This window comes from Tachysurus fulvidraco, chromosome 22 (assembly GCF_022655615.1).
Source record: "Tachysurus fulvidraco isolate hzauxx_2018 chromosome 22, HZAU_PFXX_2.0, whole genome shotgun sequence".
Lineage (NCBI taxonomy): Eukaryota > Metazoa > Chordata > Actinopteri > Siluriformes > Bagridae > Tachysurus > Tachysurus fulvidraco.
In genome coordinates, this window is record NC_062539.1 from 6888442 (window position 1) to 6903896 (window position 15455).

The 15455-nt window shown below is 39.7% G+C and overlaps 2 protein-coding genes across 4 annotated transcripts in view; both read right to left on the reverse strand.

The window, feature by feature from the left end:
- The window catches only part of ankrd12 (ankyrin repeat domain 12), a 34891-nt gene extending 33640 nt beyond the window's left edge, over positions 1-1251 (reverse strand). For 2 of the 3 annotated variants that reach the window (XM_027150747.2, XM_027150745.2), the window contains exon 1: positions 617-1251. The gene's annotated coding sequence lies outside the window, so the exon portion shown is untranslated. Of the gene's footprint in view, positions 1-227; positions 433-616 lie in introns of all 3 variants that reach the window. The other variant, XM_027150746.2, reaches the window with a different exon arrangement.
- Positions 1252-2659: 1408 nt separating this feature from the next.
- ndufv2 (NADH:ubiquinone oxidoreductase core subunit V2) lies at positions 2660-15170 on the reverse strand. The gene is made up of 8 exons (XM_027150748.1): positions 15014-15170; positions 13925-13987; positions 11552-11614; positions 11091-11207; positions 9418-9586; positions 7154-7263; positions 3794-3870; positions 2660-2830 (listed from the first exon to the last, which is right to left on the reverse strand). The coding sequence occupies exons 1-8, from the start codon at positions 15056-15058 to the stop codon at positions 2737-2739; spliced, it is 738 nt and encodes a 245-aa protein (XP_027006549.1). The 5' UTR covers positions 15059-15170; the 3' UTR covers positions 2660-2736.
- Between the last annotated feature and the right edge of the window lie 285 nt (positions 15171-15455).

Consider the following 15455-nt stretch of genomic DNA (forward strand, 5'->3'; position numbering starts at 1 on the left):
AGCTTTGTGGTAACACTCTCTCTCACACACACACTGGATTTGTCAATGCAGTCGTGTGGCGCAGATACAACCACTACAGCTATAATACAATCATATGTGTGTTATAAACACACACACACACACACACACACACACACACACACACACAGGGGAAACCATCCTGAATGTACAATATATTTATAAACTGACCTCCGGATGTAACGTTTACAGCCAGGTGTGAAACAAACCTGAATACGTGAGAGGCGACACGCTGCACCGGGGGTCTGGTCCATAGTTACAGTCTCTCATGTTCAGCAGAGACGAACCAGTGAAGTGTTTAGTGTTGCAGACTGCGCCACCCGCACAGCCGCAGACAAAAGCGCGTCTACAGCTAGTTCTGCTAGAGCTAAAGAGCAGCTCCTGATTCAGCTCGTGTGTCACTCGAACCCCCGGCTGTGTAGAATTGTGTCCAGGTAACGGTTATAACACACACACACACACACACACACACACACACACACACACACACACGTCACAGCTAACGTTACACAAACACTGGCGTTAGCGCGCTAGCCACGTTAGCCGACAGCACGGCTAGCTATCTGGTCTGTTATTAAATGAACAGTCTCGCGCTTACCGTAAACACTTCTGCCGCTCGAGCTCCACTTCAATACGGCGCGAGGGAACAGAAAACCGGGTTTTATCTCTTCACGAGAAAACGTTTTGTTGAATACGACGCTCGAACCTACGACCGTGTGACGTCCGTCTCCAGATTACGACTCGGTTTGAAAACATCGCTGGTCGTCGCTAAGAAAAACCGAGCAAAAACACGCGAACCTCGCGCTCATTGGCACGAGCCCGGACACGTGATCGCGCGAGCTCCCTGCAGAGCTTAAAAAGGTTTGCGCGTGCTCAGCTGGGGTAGGACCTGCCTCATACTAATAGCTTTTCCTCCATTTTGAACGTCTCGTACTAAATCTGCAGGTGTGTATTTGTTTTAAATTGCGGTATCGGCGTGTGTTCCAGATCCGTTTTTTTAAAACGCGTTTTAGGGAACAGGGCGAGGTGTCGCTCGAGCGCTTGACGTCATCTTTTCCGCTCGGCGCGCGAGCTGCAGCTACGGGGAACGTTCTCGAAACGTAGCGCTAGTGGAAGTAAATACGTTGTTGTTGTTGTTGTTTTCTTTTCACGTATTCGCGTGTGTATATGGTCGTGGCGGCGGATTGATTTGTTCGTGCACGCGTGGCCGCTTTTTTTTTTTTTTTTTTTTTTTAAGCTCTGTCGAGCGCGCGCGCGTGTATGTGTGGCGCAGTGCTATTTGCGTTATGATGGAGAAATGTTTCGCGCATGCGCAGTGGCGGACATTATGTTGCAGAACAGGCTCGAATCGCGAGGGAGAAATGTGAGCGTGGGGGGAAGGGCGCTGGCTAGACACATCGACAAACAGAAAGCACGGCTGAATGAGTGCGATAGCTGACAAGACATAACTGCTTTATTACAGTGTAATGCATGCACCAGGTTATATTATGCATAGACTGCGTGGCTTTACATTGTACCTTGCATGAGCACGTGGCGTGTGTCTGTTGTGTCTTGGGCACAAATTCAGATAAGTGAGCAAAAAAAAGTCACGTGTGATGTGAAACCAGATTTGCACAAAGCTTTCCAGCAGAGCTGTCAACTTTATAGTGACTACACGGTCAGATCCAAAGGCCTGCAGGTTCCTTTAGACTCTTGTGCTTGATTTGTTCTGGACTGCTGCCATAAATATTGTGTACACATTCCTTAAGCAGCTCTGGAAAGCTCTGAAATTCACATGGACCCATTTACAGAAAAGCAAATCATAAAATTCTCTCGTTTTCTAACGAATATAGACTCGAGACAGCACGGATGGAAAATGCTGCATTTAGGTGTTCTCTTTTCTCTGGACAAATGTGTTTCTGAACATTGGAAGTAAAACCGTAAGGTGGAGGCTTGTGGGAAAATAAAATCAGTCTGAATATCGTCCAGGGTTCCAGATTCCAAGACTGGCCTTGACTTATTAATTTCCAAAAACAATCAGATCCAGAGTGAGTGAAAAAAGAACCTCAGCATGAATATCCACAGCAAACGACTTGAACCTAAGCCTGGTATAAAAAACCATACTCACCTCGATAAAGTTTAACATTTGCAGTTACAGGAATAATATTTTCTGTGACTTTAAAATTTTTTGCTCGTTTTATTACAGTTTCGAGGACAAAACAGCACTGGATATTGTTTGTTATTTTTTATAATACCTTCCATGTTGTATTATGACCCCTGATGGTCTTGAAAAGGTCTAGAAATCTTTGAAGCAGAAAGGCTAAACACCACGTTCTATCTAATGTTGAACAAATTTATTGACCAAGATAAGAATCTTCCTTGTAGTCGGACCAATTAGTAAGAGCAGGAAAATGTTTGACTATAAATGTTTACAAATATTAGAATGGAGTATTGACACAGTGCTGAGTTTCTTTCTTGAAAGTCCTAAAAAGGCTCTCTCTCTCTCTCTCTCTATCTCTCTCTCTCTCTCTCTATCTATCTATCTATATATATATATATATATATATATATATATATATATATATATATAAATATAAATTCTGCTTCAGAGTGTTGTAATAAATAGACACTGCCTATTTAAAATGACCACACTGCTACTGTGTACAATGAATAACATTTTTATTTACACTTAGAATGATGTTTGACTCAGGTTAAGTTAGTTGATGACTCGTTTTGGAGTTATAAGTCAGGTCTGACTCCGAAACCAGGTCCAGGAGGAGGTCCGGTCAGAGAAGTCAGTCCTCCAGCGGGCTCGCACGAGAAACGGCCATTCCTGCAAATGTCATGAAACAACATTGATAATTCATCAGTGCTCTCCAGTTTAGAGCAGCTTAATTCACATGGCCCTTTGTGTGAGTGTTATTATCATATAATTAACAGTGACTAAAGACATGCAATTTAATAGTGTCTGGCAACCAGATATCTATGAATGGCATGTACCTGTGCAACAGATAATGAATAGACTAGAGACATTTACAAATTAGTAGATGAATGGCTGCTTTGTGTAAGATTGTTTATGTAATTTGTGTTGTTATGTAATAATTGCTATGCCACAGAACTGTTGAGGTTTTTAAAATCTGACCTGGTCAGAAAGTGTTGGCGTTTTTATTTTTTATAAAACATAATTTAGACAGCAGCACTGGCTGTAATTCAAATCACAGATTTATATTAATGCACTCTCTTGAATACAACAGCAATTCAACAGTAACAAGCCATTCCATGGGATATGTACAACAGACACACTGCATGATGTAAGGCTTCTAATAAACATGCTATTTAACATAGAAAAACATCACTGCGTTGTTATGCGGAAGGTTTCTGTAAGGAGACAGTGCTATAAAGGTCAGGATGTTTTCTTATATGGTAAAGTCATCAGGGCCGAGGACTTATTATTGCTGCTTATTATCTAGAGAGAACTTAAGAAAGGCCAGTGCAGGATTGATTGGTTTTAGCTACTAAAACATAAGTAACAACAGGAACTGACTTATCTTTTAGGCATTTCTTTTTGGGAAACATTAAATCTAAGCATTTATATTAAAAGGATGCACAATAATTTATAAATGACAGATTTTAATCATTGGCATATTTCTTTTTTTGCATGACTGCTAGAAAATAATCTTTTTCAGAGTAATAACGCTAACTCTGGTTCACCTCGGGATGCAGCATTACACAAATCAAAAGTAGCACTATGTACAGTTATTACTCATCAATAACAGTTAAAAAAATGCCTTCATACCTTGGCCCAGGTGAAGGGACTCTCCCGGCCTTCAGTTCATCAATGATATGCTCAATATCTGAAGGCTTCAGATCCTCCTGCAAAAAAAAAAAAAACAACTCATTACAGCTATACGCTAACGTTCCCTCAGGTTAGGCGTGTTTCTCTACACAAGCCGGTATACTCTAGTGAGCTTCAGTGAGTCACTGCCTATTTCCAAAAAAGGTCCTTCCGGTTATGTGGAAGGGACACTTTGCAAGTAATTACCCATTCTGACCCCTTTGGTTTTCTGAAAGTCTGACACTAAATGCGAGTCAACACAGAATGTGACTTTTTGGTCACGTAGTCATCAAACTCTAGCTCTGACATCTCTTTTACCACTAAAACAAGCTTTGACCATAAATGTAACATAGGCAGCTGTTGCTCGATCTCAGGCCTGATTCTTAACAAAGCTTGAGCCCGTATAGGGAATCACTGGGTGAAGGAATAGTTTGTTCCTCTAAAAAATTGGATACAGAGAAATTCTAGCCGGTTGAAGGTATCTGTTGGGCTACGTAGCCAAGAGCAGCCAAATTTAACTGTAACAAATTCCATAGAGCAGTCATTTATTTTATGAGCCTAATCCAACAATCTAAATATTAAGCTTGTTATTTATATCTGTACAGTATTATTTTGGCTATTTATTCAAGCCATAAAGCTTTTTATGCCTCGACTTTCCACAGACAGTAATAAATATAACAGCTTCAATAATAGTGGGTTGTAACAATAAAAAAAAAAAAAATGGACCCCCAGTTGGGGTTAAGACTTCTATCTATCAATGAAGAGCTAAACACATCCATCACTGTGTATGCCTTTGAGATCCCAGAACCTACAGCCTCAGAATTCTCCCAGAGCAAGTCAGAGAACGGTAAACTGGTGAGCTTTTTCCTCTCTGACACGGTTATGCGTAAATAACCAGGATACAGAGTTGATAATTAACCACAGAAGTGGATTCCGTTGAACAAATTTTAGTCTCAGCAAGTGACTGACTTTTCGTTCACCCATGTAAGGTCACATTTAATTTCGTCATCATCGAGACAGCCTATCATCAGCTCAGTTATATTTACCCAGTTTCTGAATGAGATTTACCCTAAAAGTTCACAAGTCCGTCTCTTTTTTTATTATTATTATTATTAATAATGATGATGATTATACAAAAGCTGGTGTTTGTAGTTTGTGGAATATCTCCTCAATTCCAGTGTAATGCAAAATGTAAAATAATGTACTACATGTAAAATAAAACTACATGAAATGAAATACTGTAGCTATGTTCTGCCCATAACATAAGCAATAAAATAAAAATGGATTTAAAAACCCATTGTGAGCGTTTTTTCCCCCATTAAATAGCCAATGTTCAATAGAAATTCTTTACACAAAGATGTCACGTCATACAGCAGCTTGTTTTTGCATAAACTTTGCTTTGCTGCTTACAAGAAGTACAAGACACCTTTTCATCGTGAATTCTCTGCATTCTTTCCTCGAAACCTGAAAAAACTGACATATAAATAACAAACTATTCCCCTTTAGAGTGCTGTACTTTACCATCACTATCATATGAAGATGTCCATTTTCTGTAATTAAACTACTAAAAAGACGGGAAGTTTGGACATATTTTGCCATTTGAAACAGGATTTATTTGAGAGAACAGCTGTTAGGGAGAGAAGGAGGCGTGTGTTCACGAGAAGAAGCAGAATGATCGCAGCGTGACGCAGATGTCCGGCTTTTCCTGCTGGTGTTTTATTGGTTTGTTTCACAAATGATGTCACTTGACAAAATGTATGTAGTTTATTTTTCCTTTCCACTATAGTTTCTGTTGACATTTCGGACATTGATAGAGATTTATCTTCTAAGTGATTAAGTATAACTACTGAAGCGGAGAAAAATCCTTGAGGTTCGTGATACACGTTGTATTTTTAACCTCTCGTCATAACGATGCTAGCGTTAATGCTAAAATCGGGTCTTGCATATATTATCTTGAGTCGTTAAGGGGTTTACCCTGAGCTATTTCTGAACAAGACTGAAAGTTGATCTGTTGCTGACAAAGACCGTCTTTTGAATTGGCGAAACAATTGAATTGAATTGACTGTCTCTGTGTCAAGCTGTGTGTTTTTTTTAATAAGCCATACATGGAAAAAAAAATAAAAAAATCAATTATACGGTTACGCTTTAACATGAAGTCTCCATGTTAGTGAATGTTAACGGGTTTATTTAAAGGAATATTAGATAAAGAAAAAACTGGTGAAACCTAAAAGAAGTACCTATACTACTTCTTATTTAATATGAAATGCTAATCTAATAAATAAAATAAATTCTGTAACATGTGGACTGATTCATCCTATTAATAGGAATAAAAGAATATGGAAGAAAAAAAGAACCTTATTTCTGAAAGAATGATTTATAATGTCTTCATTCATTAGACATAAATTGGATTGATGAATTGTATTATATATTAACATAAGTCTGTATAGTATAGAATATATTAAGTCATTATCAATGATTACCTAATGAGTAAAATAATTATTTCCTGCAGATTTATCCTGTACATTCCTATACACCAGACTGTAGGGTTTAGTTCTGTTTCATTACTGTTTATTCTGCCTGGCCTTTAATATTTGTGAGGATATTTGGGTGTGATATTTCTTCTCATATATATTACACAGTAACCGTTATTTCCGGGCCACTAAATTGATTGGACGAGTGGCGTTCCGAGTGAGCTTATAGTCAATATAATGTTTGTCGATAGACTCTGTTTAATGATAGTCAATTGCAGTGAAACCATTTCTACAGGAGCGTCAGCAGACTCGGCAAAGTGTAAGATTTTCAAGAATATACCCTTTGAAACATTAAAACCAGAAAGCTACTCAGATGGAGATGAGAGGGAAGGAGCAAAGCCGATTTCATCAGAAGCACAATTAACAGGAACGTACAAATCGATCTTGGCCCGACGAGCAAAAAGCTAGCAAGCTAAAAGGCTATCGGTGAGTCTCGGCGTTGCCATGGCAACATGCACTGTTCTACCCAACTGTGGCCTCTGCGGTATCTATTTCCCGGAAGTAACCGTGCGTTTCTACAAAATATCGTTAGTGATTACCTGCCGAATGAACACAAGGCCACAGCCATGTCTATATGCAATATAGCTTCAAGTATACTAACGGACATCCTTCTACTGTTGTGAACACGGACACTTATTCTGCTTCGATATAAAAGTGTGAGCGTTTATAGAACACATCAGTGCCGTCGGACGAAGTCATATCAGTTCCGTTAACTATCAAAAGTGTGTACCAGGATTTTGCGCATACTCTCAGCACTGTAGCACGCTAAGGTCTGAACAAGTGTACTTACATAATAGTTGTCATTGATTTGGACCATTGGGGCATTAACACAAGCACCAAGGCACTCAACTTCTATCAGCGTGAACAGCCCGTCCGCTGTGGTCTCCCCAACCTTGATGCCTAGGACAGAGAAAGCAGTGATATTGAGTTCATAAATAAGAACCAGATCAAATTAAACTGCTCAGACCGCAGACATGCAGTAATGAAGCCTGTCTTTTATCAATGGTGCGTATCGGTTTACATGTACTGCGAACGACGGCTCGTTTTGTTTCCGTGTTTGAAAAGAAAAATGAGCTGTATAGTTGTAAAAGTCATCTCGTGTTAAACTGAACAGAATGTGAATGTTCGGTTAAAGGTAAGTTTGTCCTGTTTGGTCTTAATAGCTCCGCTCAAGGTTTAAAAGGAATCTGATCCTAGACTAAAACAGGTCCACACATCCAGAGCAGCTTTATATTGGGAAATCTGCCCTTTTTTTTTCTTTCCTTATTATTAACCGTTTTTTTGTAGGCATGTAGTTATTACTTTGTTAATACATTCGGCCCGTTTAAATAAAGAGGTTGGAAAAAAGAATGATTTTATTAGTAACTAGATTTGTAAAGTTTGTCGCAACAAACTTTGATGTTGACTTTGACGAGGCAAGTGTTCACAAAGGCCGGGGCTTTTTGGAGCGCTAGGGTGCCAAAACATTTGGAGGCAAGTGGAAACGCGCATGTGACGTCATCCGAAAACCTTTGACGCAATTCCCCTCCTTGGGCTGAGTGTTTTGATATGTCACATGCCCATGTTGTAAAAAGTTTTTTTGATTTTGCATATTTTGGGGCGGGCTGTGGGACAACCGAAAGGCCAGTCGGTACACCAATTTAAATGTTTGTTCAGCGTATCACCCTAAAGGAGCTTGCCGAGTTATAAACCTCCAAAGTTTATAATGGGAGTCTATGGCAAAAAAAGGCCATTTTGAGACACCGGAAGTACCAGTACTCGGATCGCTTAGAAAAGTAATAGCAACAAACTTCAGACCAGGGTCTACAACATCTCTGAATTTGGTGCATGTGGCTCGAAAGCCCTAGGAGGAGTTACTCTTGATCAATTTTTGTCTAAGCTTAAATAGGAAAACAGAATTTTGGCTTCTACAAAGCCAACATAATTAAAAGAGTCAATGGAAGCATAACTGAGCAGGCTGAAAAAAATACAAGCTAGAGTAACGTAATAAATAATGTATAACCTGGAAGGTAAGTGCACTGAGTAGGTGATGATCATCCTCTTGCACTAAAGGTTTATAATATAGCACACGTTGTTTGCACCCACGACAAAAGTGAGCGAGTTGATGAGCGGCGTTTCAGCAATGAAAAGCGTCCTAATTTATGTGTAACTGGTGAATGTATGTTGTGCTAGTAGATGCTATACTGTATACGACAGCTTTTTGTCACACTTATGTTTCATCAGCTGTTCCTCACACCCGGGTCATCTGTGCATGCTAATGAATTCACCTAGTACAAATCCTTCCACTGTCAGTAAGATGTGTAGTGCAGCAGGTAGAGTGATTAAAGACAAGTAGCTTGTGTGTAAAAGTACACAGTGTTAAAATATAGCTAAATATCTAATACACTGACAGGGAATACATGTACAGTAACGAAACAGTCTAATCAAGATTGGAGACTTTTTTGTTTTGAATTTGTTTTTGCTGCAGACAAAAATGCCACTGAAGCTTTTTATCAAAATTTGCAATACAGATTTTTACACTTTTATTGTGGAAAACTAGTTGAATTGTTGAAATTACATGCACAGGATTTTTCATTTTAACTACTACCAGTGTAACGTATGTGATTATATAAAATCCACACAGGAATCGAACCGGCTTTGGGTGAGTGCGTGTTGAGATGACGTTTTTGGTCCAAATATGCGTTAGTTTTAAAAAACTATGAGCTCCTCCGAATATCAGACTTTGCTTGATTTGGTGTTCATTTGCTAAATCCTGAAGGGGCTAAAAAATATTAAAGCTATTAATAATAATCCTAACAATCCAGACACTGAAGCTGCTTGACAGAAACAGAACTGAAAATTCATCCGATTCATGGTTTCGGATTCTGCGACACTTCCTCAGTGCATAAGTGACATTATGATTGTGTTTATAAGGTGATAAATTTGCCATTTGCTCTCCTACTGAGACATTAGACTACAACCTACCCTGAGCAAGTTTAGGTCATTAACTACAGTGACATTAATCAAGCCTGGGTAAATCAAGGTGGGTAAATGAAGCACTCGTGCTATGCTTACCTAGTTTATTCTGGATGGCCTGCAGGATGCTATCGGAATCGCACAGCATGCAGGGCGTAGTGGTGCACACCTGGACGTGGTACTTTCCCACTGGTTGCCGGTTGAACATAGTGTAGAACGTAGCTACCTCATACACTCTCATCGGGGGGACGTCTAAGATCTCGGCTACCTGGAAAATACCGCAGTGAGATAACCGATTGAGGGAGTTTCCTTCAGAAAATAAAAAAAAACAAGGTCAGAGATCACAGGACTGTTTTTTAGGAATAAAAAAAGAAATGTATAAAGAGGTTTTTACACCAAGTCATTCCTGCAGTTCTCTAATCAGCCAATCACGTGGCAGCAGCACAATATAAGCAGATACAGATAAAGAATGCTGCCAGATTTTTTTTTTGCCATCTGTGAGCTTCTGCTGTTACTCGACCTTTATGATCCCAGGTGCTTTTCTGCTCATTGTGGTAGCAAAGAGTTGTTATTTGAGTCACCACAGCCTTCCGTTCAAACTGTCTCGTCCAACACGGCATTTCTTCCTGCAAATCTGCTGCCCACTGGATGTTTTTTTTATAATTTTTTTTAATTGTTGTTTTCTTGCACCGATCTGCGTAAACTGTATAGATTGTTGTGTGTGAAAATCCCCGAACAGCAGTTTCTGAGGCACTCGATCCAAGTGCCTCTCATAACTGATATGAACGCTAATCAGAGCTCTTAAGGCTTGCTGCATTGCACACTTCCACAGTGATTGGATCAGAGGATGATTGTATAATCGAGGTGGTCTTGAGTGTATATCGTTTTTATTGTATTAATTACACGATAAGATCAAACTGCACAGAGATAACAGAAAGGGGAACACACAGTGGCTTGTGTCTGAAAATTATGTCAAATTTTAAATCCTTTCTCCAATATTTGAAACTGGGCCAGGTTCAAACCGATCAACATTTCTCCACCTGATAGTCTTGTTATTTTCTAGCAGTCTGACAGGATAAATGAAATAAACAGAGCACTGAGAATACCAGACAATCAGCTGAGCTTTACTGATGTCTGTAATTTATTTATTCCTTACTCGTATAAATAACATGACAAACAAACCGTTTCAGCCATACGCTAAAAGCAAGCATATTAAATGGATGAGAAAACGTACAGAAAACCTCGTTTCTGTTCGGATGTACCTCCTGTCAATCATTTTATAGACGTTATACAGGTATCCGTAGACCATGAAGGCGGAGCTTATTGTGTATTGGGGGGGGGGGGATCCAACCTAATGCAACCTTTAACTAGCCTCAGCAGTATGTTGTTGTTGTTGTTGTTTTCTTAATACAAATGATTAATCAGAAGATTTCTAGTGAAGAGACAGCAATCAAAAATACATTCGACTTTTTAAAATATAAAAAAAAAAATGCATATCCTTTTGCTTGGTTTCTTCTTCGAAATTGATGGAAATGAGTTGTTATAACAAATCCGAGTAGACTGAAGGAAATTTGCGGCATTCTATTAAAACTAGGTGTATTTTTAGTTTAATAAAAATAGATTCTGTATTTTTAGTTTTGCCACGTAAACACTTTCCTACATAACCCTTTCAAGGGAACGGGATGATGTGTGATAGTTATAGTTTTCAAATAAATACTTCAAACTTTGGTGTTGGTTTTTTCTTCCTCAAGCTCTCAGGTGTGTTTTTTTACCTTGTTCATTGCTGAAATGGGGAGCCAGCCATGCTGCCTCTGAGCCAGGTCCAGGACAGGGATGGTGGCAGCTTGCTTGTGACCCTCGGGGTAGTTTTTTATTATGGCTTCAACACGCTGTCACCAAAATAAAAGAAATTAAATAAATAAATAATGAAACCAGTAAGACCAGTTAAACAAATAGCACATATTAGAAAACTTGGGTAAAATCATGATGAAGACTTTTTCTGATTTTTTTTTTTTTTTTTTTTAGTTTAAATATATCATGAACAATTTCACCAAAATTCATTTACAACACGGTCACGGACACAGAAATCTTCTCTGGAGCAAATTATGGGTTCTCGGAGAGCTCTGCAAATATTACTGACTTCTAAGGCAGCTAATAATACGATAACAAGGAACAAATGGTACGACCAACATGATTTCATTTTAAAGTGGAAGACTTATAGATCTTCTCTCACCTTCAGGTTCTCGGACGTGAACTCGAATGGAGTATCGGGATTATTTTCTTGTGTATCTCTGTGCTGGAAAGAAAAACAAGATAAAAATAAATTAAAAATAATTGTCTCTGAAGGTTGTTTCAAAAACACTCACATTCACCTCAAACGTGTCACAATTGAACAAATTCATGTTTAAAACCTTGCTTTAAAAAAAACACGAACACACACAAACACACACGCACAAACACACGCACACGGACACGAACACACGCACACGGACACGAACACACGCACACGGACACGAGCACACGAACACACGGACACGAACACACGAACACAAACACACGCACACGGACACGAACACACGCACACGGACACGAACACACGCACACGGACACGAACACACGCACACGGACACGGACACACGGACACGGACACACACACACGGACACGAACACACGCACACGGACACGAACACACGCACACGGACACGAACACACGGACACGAACACACGCACGCGGACACGAACACACGCACGCGGACACGAACACACGCACGCGGACACGAACACACGCACGCGGACACGAACACACGCACGCGGACACACACACACGGACACGCACACGGACACGAACACACGCACACGGACACACGCACACACACGGACACACGCACGGACACGAACGCACACGCACGGACACGAACGCACACACACGGACACACGCACACACACGGACACACGCACGGACACGAACGCACACACACGGACACGAACGCACACACACGGACACGGACACACGCACACACACGGACACACGCACGGACACGAACGCACACGCACGGACACGAACGCACACACACGGACACGAACGCACACACACGGACACGAACGCACGGACACGGACACACACACACGGACACGAACACACACACACACGGACACGAACACACACACACGGACACGAACACACACACACGGACACGAACACACACACACACGGACACGAACACACACACACACGGACACGAACACACACACACGGACACGAACACACACACACACTTTCATTCAATCAAAGCCGTATGTTTATTATTTTTAATATTTAATATTTTTTTTAATATTTAATATTTTTTTTTTATTTTAATATATTAATTAAAAATAATTCTGGGTATTGGCCTTTAGGGTCCAGCAGGATATTAACTTTAAAAATGATTTCATTTTATCTTCATTGTAAATGAAGTCTTTCACAGCAGCAGCAGACATGAACCTTGTGCTCTTCTCAATAAACCATTCTGACTTCAATCACAAGATGCTGCCCCCTGGTGAACGTCCTCACAGATAATTGATAAAGAACAACAACAAAAAAAAAAAAGAAAAAGAAAGAAGAGCTATGGCAGCAGTAAGTAACGCTTTCATGCTCTTGAACATGCTGAGCACACAAGAGCATTGGTTTAAAAGAAAACAGGCTCCTGATCAGATGTTTAGCACTGAAAGAGGATTATGGCAGTGCCAGTACCAACAGATATGATCGCAGGTACCAAGATCCAGCGCTGGGTCTGAACACACTTACTCCTTATTCCCTATAGTGTGCTGTTTTCATAGAGCTGTCCGAGGTATAAGTGGACAAATTAATTGATATTTTTAATATCTCTGCACTGTCCAGTGTAGATTTTACATGTAGTGCGTTCTACATCAAGAGCACACTACTTCTGTAGACACAATGCATGTGTTTCTGCTCCTTTTATTCGCAGGTTTTCTTCTGTGTTTTCAGAAAACTGATAACGCTTGAATTGTTTAAGTGACGGCGTTCTCTGAGTTTAGTATTGTCTCTATATTCTGCTGCTTTACAATCGTATCATCTTCCCATGGTGCTTTCTGATGTCATGTGATGCTACAACCCCTCTTAAATTCATACACTAGACAGTAAAGAATATAACACATTGTAAGTTGTGTTATTAGGATGTTATTTTTAGAATGAATACACCAGTCTGGTATATATACGGACGTCCTAAGAGGCCATGCATTATTATAAATTTTCTTTCTTGTTTTGTCGTGATAATGATTCCATTTTCCACAACAATAGGGTTGTTTTATTGTCTCCGATGATAAAGATGCAGACATCACAGCTTCCTTCCTAATTGTTAGACACTTATGTTGAAGTTGACAACCACACGAGTCCCTGATCAAATTAAAAGTTTATGTGAGCATCCATGATGCTGTGTTATTGCGCTTTTGCTGCCTCTAAAACATGCTCTTATGCAGAAATCTTGAGGAAAATTAAGTCATTATCACGACAAAACAAGAAAGATAAAATAGAATAATGTGTGGCCTATTAGTGCTTTCGTAGGTCTGAATCCTCATATTCACAATGAAGAAAACTGGTGGTTCCTACCTGAAAAATTCCTCCAGCTCCAGCGCGGACAGCAGATCCGTGGAGGCTCCGAAGCTGCCTGCCCTGAAAAACATCACACAGATATTAACACAGTGACGATGGACTGCATCCTACCGAACAAGAAGAAGAACAAAAAGCAAAGTGAAAGTACAGTATTTACATTTCCAGCATTCGGCAGACACTCTTATCCAGAGCCACTCACATTTTATCTCATTTTTATACAACTGAGCAGTTGAGAGTTAGGGTCCGTGCTCAGGGGCCCTCAGTGGCAGCTTGGTAGACGTGGGAATCAAACTCACAACCTTCCGATTGGTAGCCCGACACCTTAACCACTAGGCTCCCACATCGATATCACAAAACTGATGGTGTTTATAAACACCACATTATACGTCCTGGTGTTATACTGACACACCTTCATATTAATTTTGTCATCTCGCCCGACACAAGCTTCAAAGTTTCTCCAACCTTCTGGAGTCAATAGGAGTATTTTTCGGGTCAATACAAATTAATTTCCCAAGCAAACAACTCAAAATAGTATTAATATTTATTCATTTGTTTGTTTATTTATTTATCGCAGCACCCATAAAAACAGTGTTTGATTAAACTACTAGATTCCCAGTTGACATGATTTCTACAGATAAGTTTCCTAACACTGGGTGGTGGTTGTTGTTGTTGTTGTTGTTGTTATTTCTAGCAATTTCTACATTTTTTAATCGATTTCCCAATTTGAGAATAATAAACCTAGATCACTTCGTTACTTAACGTTTTAATTCTGTCTGTTGAATAATAAAAAGTGTGCATATGTGATGATATTTTAGACAAATGTGCAGTGAGACATACAGAGTTATTGATCTAAACACATATCATGCTAACATTAGCTAACCTTAGCCACTTAGCTAGCCTTAGCTACATTAGCTAACCTTAGCCACTTAGCTAGCCTTAGCTACATTAGCTAACCTTAGCCACTTAGCTAGCTACATTCAGCTTGTCCTTGTAAGATGTCATACAGACGTTTCTCTCCTAAATGCAAGTTAAAAGTCAACACAAAACATAAACACAGGGTTAAGGTTAGCATGACAAACTTCTCACCGCATGAGACACCGCACACCGAAGTGCTGACGACAGTAACATCATTAAAAAAGGTTCTCTGTTGGTATCCGGTCACTCTATGAATTCACAATGGCGGCGGACATCAACGTGAGAACGATGCGAGCTCGATTGAGCAGGTCTAGTGACGAGCAGTAACTGTATAGTCAGGGTTGATAATCAATACCAGATAACACTCTCTATCTAGGATTTTTTTTAGGGAAATATATCAGCATCAGCTTCTGTACTAAATGTAGCATTATATTTATTTTAATGATGTTTTATTCAGTGCATGTAGAAGGATAACATCCTTTCTTTCTTTCTTTCTTTCTTTCTTTCTTTCTTTCTTTCAAAGCGCCCCTAAAAATGCAGAATCATGAGCCAAATCCAATAAATTAAATGCAATATCTAATAATAGAAATTTACAAACATCCATTAATTCATT

Bases quoted from the DNA above. Each gene is read 5' to 3' on its own strand.
- ndufv2 (XM_027150748.1), bottom strand. From the start codon at position 15,058: ATGATGTTACTGTCGTCAGCACTTCGGTGTGCGGTGTCTCATGCG. The intron at 11,208-11,551 runs GTGAGAGAAGAT...TTTTGGTGACAG, and splicing joins TCACGTCCGAGAACCTGAAG to CGTGTTGAAGCCATAATAAA. The intron at 3,871-7,153 runs GTAAGTACACTT...TTTTTTTTGCAG, and splicing joins AAATCAATGACAACTATTAT to GAGGATCTGAAGCCTTCAGA.